General features: G+C 37.4%; 1 protein-coding gene across 9 annotated transcripts in view; it reads left to right on the plus strand.

Moving 5' to 3' along the window:
* The window catches only part of ABI1 (abl interactor 1), a 111,082-nt gene extending 104,530 nt beyond the window's left edge, over window positions 1–6,552 (plus strand). For all 9 annotated transcript variants that reach the window (XM_042472806.1, XM_042472807.1, XM_042472801.1 and 6 more), the window contains 2 exons: window positions 2,225–2,410; window positions 5,693–6,552. In XM_042472806.1, the coding sequence (XP_042328740.1) occupies window positions 2,225–2,410; window positions 5,693–5,868 (362 nt within the window). In that variant the 3' untranslated portion in view covers window positions 5,869–6,552. The remainder of the gene's footprint in view (window positions 1–2,224; window positions 2,411–5,692) is intronic.
* The last annotated feature ends 301 nt before the right edge of the window (window positions 6,553–6,853 follow it).

Below are 6,853 nucleotides of genomic sequence, written 5' to 3' on the forward strand. Positions count from 1 at the left end.
TATAAAGGGGAAATTAACTGTAGCTAATGAGTTCTGCTCAGTGACATTATAGAGCTATATAATATTAGGGTCTGTATGTATTTTAGATAAATCCAAGCAATTACTTCTGAATTTCTCCCTGCAACATTTTAAAATAATGAATAAACAGAAAACTGGTGGGTTAAAAAAACCACCCAGCTTCTAAAAATCTAAATTAAATGAAGAGGCATGGAGACTTACCTTCTTTGAACATTTTATTACGTTATTTTCCATTATGTTAACTTGACTTTTGGGTATCTTGAAAAACAAACAAATGATATACTCCAGCTATATTCCAGTGTATACTGAAAAGCTTTGGGGTAGGGTGATTTGTCTATGCACAAATGAATTTTCATTAGCTGAAATAAGATGAAAAATTTGTGATTCTTAATAGCATTTATTTTGTTCTTAAGCTAAAGAAAATTCTGGAATGAAGATGATTTTTCTGAGAGTGTATGCTAAGTTAATAGAAGTGCTTCTGTGATTTGATGGCTGGCTGAATTCACATATTTACGTGACTATAGGTGAATTTGTCAGGTTTTTATCTTGCTCTTTCTGACTTCGCTCCAACACTGCTGTATGTGTCAGAATCATCTTTCTATTGTATTACAGCTAGGGGGCTCTTATTTAGGATACTAGCCAATGTGCATGTTGGGATATAAGACTGGAAATACATAGGTTTGTCATGGAGGTTGGGGGCTGTGCCTGAAGTGTTAAATTTTAAGAATGTGTTGAAGCTCCCTAAACATTCACTGGATGGGCAAGGAGGAACAATCCACATCCTCTTGGGATGTTCTCCACACTGACTAGGCAGGAGCCTAATATTATTATTTCTGTTACATCCATTGATTCCCTTTCCCTTTTCTGTTAGTTTTTTCTATCATGCGTTGCCAGCTAGACATTTTTCCTTTCGCTCACACACATTACATTAGATAGAGCATTAAGGAATTTTTTTCGTAAAAAGAAAAGGGCTACAGAAGATAAGGCAGACAAAGGGGAGAAGGCTTTGCATTTGGAGAAAAAGAAAAGACAAACTGCACCAGATCCAGTAACTGAGTCTGGCTTGTTGATTGTGGGTCACAAAAATAATAAGATTGCCCCAAATAAAATGACTGCTACCCAGCAAATCTCTGGCATTAAAGAGAATAGAGTTAAAAAGAATTTTTTAAGTGAGTGAAAATGAGTTGGAGGGTTTGGTAGCACTTCTTCTGTTGAGACATTTACAGTATATACAGTATATAGTTTTCTTTCTTGCACGATAACAGCAGAAGAGGGCAAGAGATAATTTGTAGATTTCTTGAGAAAGACCTATATTTCATCCATCAATGTCTAAGTTAGAATAGGACTGAACTAGAATTTGTACTCTTACTAGTGGCTTTCTATCTAGAAGTTAATTCAGAGGAAGGCCTTTTTTCTTGTGGTACTGCAACTCTGAAATGCCCTCTTGGCACCAATTCTTTCTTCTTTTTGATACTAAATTAAAACATTCACTTTTGCCCAGACATTTTGCAGAGAATTCTGAAATTTTAAAACAAAGGCTAAAGTAGGGCTGAGGAACACGTGATCGTCTAGTTGTACTGTATCTCCCAGAATGTCTTACTGTGCTTGGTAGGGCTGATGACAGTTGGAATCCAATAATACCTAGAGGGCCACACATTCCCTTCCTCTAGTTTTTTTTAGTTGTTGACTTTATAGATTTTGTTCGATTTTTATTGTTATATTGCTTTTTATAATTTCATGTACACTGCCCTAGGATTGCCTTTGGCAGTGAAGGACTGATGTCTATATTTATGTCTACATAAAAGCCTTAAAGCAAAAGTAAACTTATAAAGCAATGTTGAAACTACCAGAATGATGCATTTGCAGTTGAGCTTGCAATATTCAGCAGGTTCCACCTCAGCTTCCTGAACAGGAAGTGATGCAACCTTTGGCATCATAAAAGTGAGAAAATGTACATTGCGCCTTCTGCTAGAGGTCGGCTTTGGAGTGTCTGCTTTGAAAATAGCCATCTATAGTTATGTGGCTGCTAATAACCTGCAAGGCTGTATATTGTAGCATTTTAACACCTCAAGCATTCATTTCTAATCTGTGCATGGTACCGTAGTGCATGCCCTTAGCCTCTGTAGAAGATATGAAGCTCTTGGCTGTGTGTTCATAAGTATTTGTCGAATACTTAACTGAGATCCTCCTTTCACTGACTTTCTAGTTGCCGATAGTCCAACTCCGCCTCCACCACCTCCACCTGATGAGATGCCAATGTTTGATGACTCTCCACCACCTCCACCACCGCCGCCAGTGGACTATGAAGATGAAGAGGCAGCAGTAGTGCAGTATAATGATCCGTATGCAGATGGAGATCCTGCCTGGGCACCTAAAAACTATATTGAGAAAGGTAAAATGCTAACTTCTGGTTGTGTACATTCAAATTGTTTTCAGTTTATAGCAACTCTAAGGCAAATTTATCACTGGGTTTTCTTGGCAAGTTTCTTCAAAGGGGGTTTGTCATTGCCATCTGCTGAGAGACTGTGACTTGCCTAAAAGTCACCCAGTGGGGTCCCATGGCTAAGGGAGGATTCAGACACTGGTCTCCAGAGTCATAGTCCAACACCAAAACCACTACACCACATTGGCTAAGTGATAACACATTTGTATGAAAAGAGAACAAAATGACTCCTTATAACTGACTGACGTATTTATTTATAACCCACTTTCCCCCTTATATAGGACCCACAGTGTTTTTGCAGTATATCTAAAAGTAACACTTTTAGCTATCTTACTTAATCTCACTGCAGACCTATGGGGAAGTCTTGTGTGAAGAACTAGTTTACAACCACACAATCCTTCCCCCCACTAAGAATGCACAATGAAAAAATATTATTGGCTTAGCTCATAGGCTATATCTAAAAATTAATAAGATGTCAACTGCATTTGAAAGTTTAATACACAGCTTAATACTCTGTGAATGAGTCACAGCAACCTCTGGCATGCCTAATCTAGTGTCTTCTCATATGGCTGAGAAAAAAGGTGTATGGAACTTCCCATTTTACATAATCACAGCTGGCTAATCATTTAAACCAGAACTGTGATTAACAAGGCTAAGATTAAAAAACCACAGATCAAAGTTGCCATATACAAAATTAACCATAGTCAAGTATGCAAAGGGATTTTGTAGCACCTTTTAGACTAACTGAAAAAAAGAAGTTGGTAGCATGAGCTTTCGTAGACTTGAGCCTACTTCCTCAGATGCATGTAGGTGATGTAGGAGATTAAAACTGAATCCAGATGAGATGGAGGTATTTGCTGTAAGGACCCCTAATCCAGGTATGACGATATGTCAACCAGTCCTAGATGGGGTCACATTTCCCCTAAAGGACTGTGTTCACAGCTTGGGAGTACTCCTGGACTTGTCTCTCCAAATGATGACTGGTCAGCTGTTCAGTGAATGAATTTAGATCATTGGAACCAAACATTCACATATCAATGAGATTTGCATAACAAAGGCTTTTCAAGTTAAAAGATACAGTGATTCTCATTCTCACAGTGGTCAGGTACATTTTGGAAAAAACAGTATAGCAAAATCTTAAAATGTACCTTTAAACACTTTGGAATGAGAGAAGGCAAATAATCCATTAATAAAGCAAATTGGATTTAGTTTATCTTGTTTGTTTCAGAAGGATGGTTTTCCAGAAATAACTTTCCAAATGACCCAGTGTACAAAGGACAAGCAAAGGCAACTTTTGAAGTTTTACCACTATGTGGCATATTTATTTCTATTTGGGGAAAAACCAAATGGGACTATACTAATTCCTACCTTGTATTAGTTGTTACAAGAGAACTCAAGTTTGTTGCCATTGATCTTTAAATCCTTGGATTGTAATCTGTTTTGCATTTAGGTGTAGTTCACACTTAGCCTTTATTTTTTAGTGGTAATTCCTACGTATCTCCCATAAGTTCATTTGTAAAGCTTTTCCTATGACCAAGGAGTGAGTATGTATAGTTTTTTGTGGGTTTTTCAGGCTATGTGGCCATGTTCTAGCAGAGTTTCTTCCTGATGTTTCGCCAGGGTCTGTGGCTGGCATCTTTCTCTTTTGGTAGATGAGGGATGAAACAGCAAAGTCTGCCTCACATATTGAAGTTAGTAAACTTGTTAATGTTGAGATACTGAGTTGGGAACTTGGGAAGGATACTTGTAATGAATGAAGTAGGTGGGCACACTCACAAATTATGTGAGTGATTACAGAAGATGGGTGGAAATGATAAGTGTAATGGATGTTGGAATGAAGAGTGGTAGCATGAATACAGATTTTGCTTATCTGGAGCAAACTGAGTGTAGTTTATGTTGGTTGTAAATTTGGTGTGCAATCTGGAAAGGAGAGGCAAATGTCTGCTTGTTCCTGTACTGTGTTTGGATTCTGATTACTATGCTATGGTGTCTTCCAGCCTGGTGCTCTTGGTAAATGCTGACTTGGTCCATAATACAACTTCACTCACAATTTGTCAATAAAGTTGACCTGGCAGGTCATTACCAAGATGGGGGTGGCGGCAGATGGGTTAGTAAATGCATAGATATTAAGTAATATTGTTCCTTTAATATTTTTGATATTGTTCCTCCTGTAACAAGCTTTGGTCTGAATCCAAGTGGTAGTCCTATATAGAGTAGAACTACTGAATCAATAGGACTTATTGAAGTGTTGACTGTGAAGTCAAAGGCTTTCACAGCCAGCATCCATTGTTTTTTTGTGGTTTTTTCAGGCTATGTGGCCGTGTTCTGGAAGAATTTATTCCTGACATTTCACCTGCACTCGACTCCATAATTTGTGGTCAGCCACAGATGCAATCTAATCGTCAGGAATAAATTCTTCCAGAAGATGGCCATACAGCCTTGAACCCCCCCCCCAAAAAAAAAGCTTTAGTGTTGATTCACTATAGACCACTTGATCAGTGAATCTGTGCTAGTTGCGAATAACAATAGGGTTCAAGCCTTTGTAATTGTATGATTCTTTGTAAAGCATCATATATTACAGAGGCTTTGAAACAGACCACTATTACTTAACTAAATAAGGGGAGTGAAATTCATATCTAGGCATAGTTTCTGACCAAATGTTACAACGGTCATGCTAAATATGTACCACATGCCCCAACATTTGATGGGTATATGTCTATAACAATGAAAGCTTCAGATCAAAAATTGGTACTATCTGTAAAGTTTGGGGAGTTGGATTTCACATATATTTCCTACTGATAAAATTTGGGAAAATGTGTGAAACTACCTTGCATCATATGTTTCCATCTAGTCCTGTAGTAATTGGGCTGGCAGCAGCTCTTCAAGAAATCAAAAATTATTCCCAGGCCTGCTGCCCAAGATTTTTTGAGGTGCCAGATACTGAATTTGGGATGCCATGCATGCAAAAGCATATGCTTTACTACTAAGTTATCATTTTGCAGTTAAAATGCAGATGCTGCACTTTATAATGCCAGATCCTCTACAGGGTCGCCATGGGTTGAGATCGACTCGAGGGTGGAAAACAACAACAAAGTCTAGGTCTGGTTGTTAGCTTGCATCTGTCCGTTTCTGATTAATTTGCAGGCTAAATTCTGACACAGCAGTAAGCCCCTGAAACTGCTTTGATCCTGATATACTGCAAAACTGATTTGACTCTCTTCTTATTTCTAGTTGTTGCCATATATGACTACACAAAGGACAAGGATGATGAGCTGTCATTCATGGAGGGTGCAATCATTTATGTTATCAAGAAGAATGATGATGGCTGGTATGAAGGCGTTTGCAACAGAGTGACTGGCCTGTTTCCTGGAAACTATGTTGAATCAATCATGCACTATGCGGATTAAGTTCCCTCTTCAGGTCAGGTCTTGTATTCAATCATGCCATAATAATTTACAAAGGGTAACTTAAAAGTTAACACTTGTCTTAATACTCTTTTAAAATGTGCCCATCTTTTTAGGCCATACTGTTGAAATGGTATGATTGAATGTTCATCCGTAAGCATTTGTCTCTACAGAGTTTGTAAAACAAGCAACTGTTTATTACTGATTATGCTTATTTAGTTAATGCATTGTTGATTTTTATGGCCAGCCTAAATATTCTGGGGAAGTAGGGTATATAATATTTAATGACTCATGATTCAAATTGTGCCATTTTTTCAGTGCAGCATGGTAAACTAACAACTATGTTAGACTAACATGAAATCTGGTTGAAAATTTTGATAGTGCTGGTCATTTACCTTTGTTTAGACTCCTGCTCATCCTCAAAATATAGTATTTGTTTAAAAGCATGCATACAAACTTATGTATTGAATTATACTATTTTTTCCAGAAAAATCCAAGATGCTTCCAATTTGTTGTAATCTTTTACCTGGAGTACTTTCACTAAAGGTTTATTCCAATGAGTCATTTGAGTCTGAGGTGTTCATGTGAATCAAAGATGGGTGGTCTTATGATGTGTATGTAATTTGTACCTGAGTTTTTAATGAGTAAATTTGCATTGACTTTTCCATTCATAAATACATAAGTGAACCAAAGGTCTTGTCCATTACTTCTGTTGGCTTGCTTTGCAAAGCAATATTAAAGCAGTGATTTAGCAAACTTCCCCCCTACCAGCAGGAACACTTTTTGATTGCAAGTCCAAAATGAAACATCCTCTTGAAGGAAAAACAAGTTTCTGCATGTAAAATTGCACAACACTTTAGCTTCATTTTTTTGTGATTTGAAATGACATCAGAAGACTACCACTCATGCCTCTTTGAATAGTTATTGTCAGAGCAAGGGGATTTTAAAATTATTATTATTATTATTATTGAAGAGTAAAGGAGACCTA

Source organism: Sceloporus undulatus, chromosome 6 (genome assembly GCF_019175285.1).
Source record: "Sceloporus undulatus isolate JIND9_A2432 ecotype Alabama chromosome 6, SceUnd_v1.1, whole genome shotgun sequence".
In the NCBI taxonomy this organism is placed as follows: domain Eukaryota; kingdom Metazoa; phylum Chordata; class Lepidosauria; order Squamata; family Phrynosomatidae; genus Sceloporus; species Sceloporus undulatus.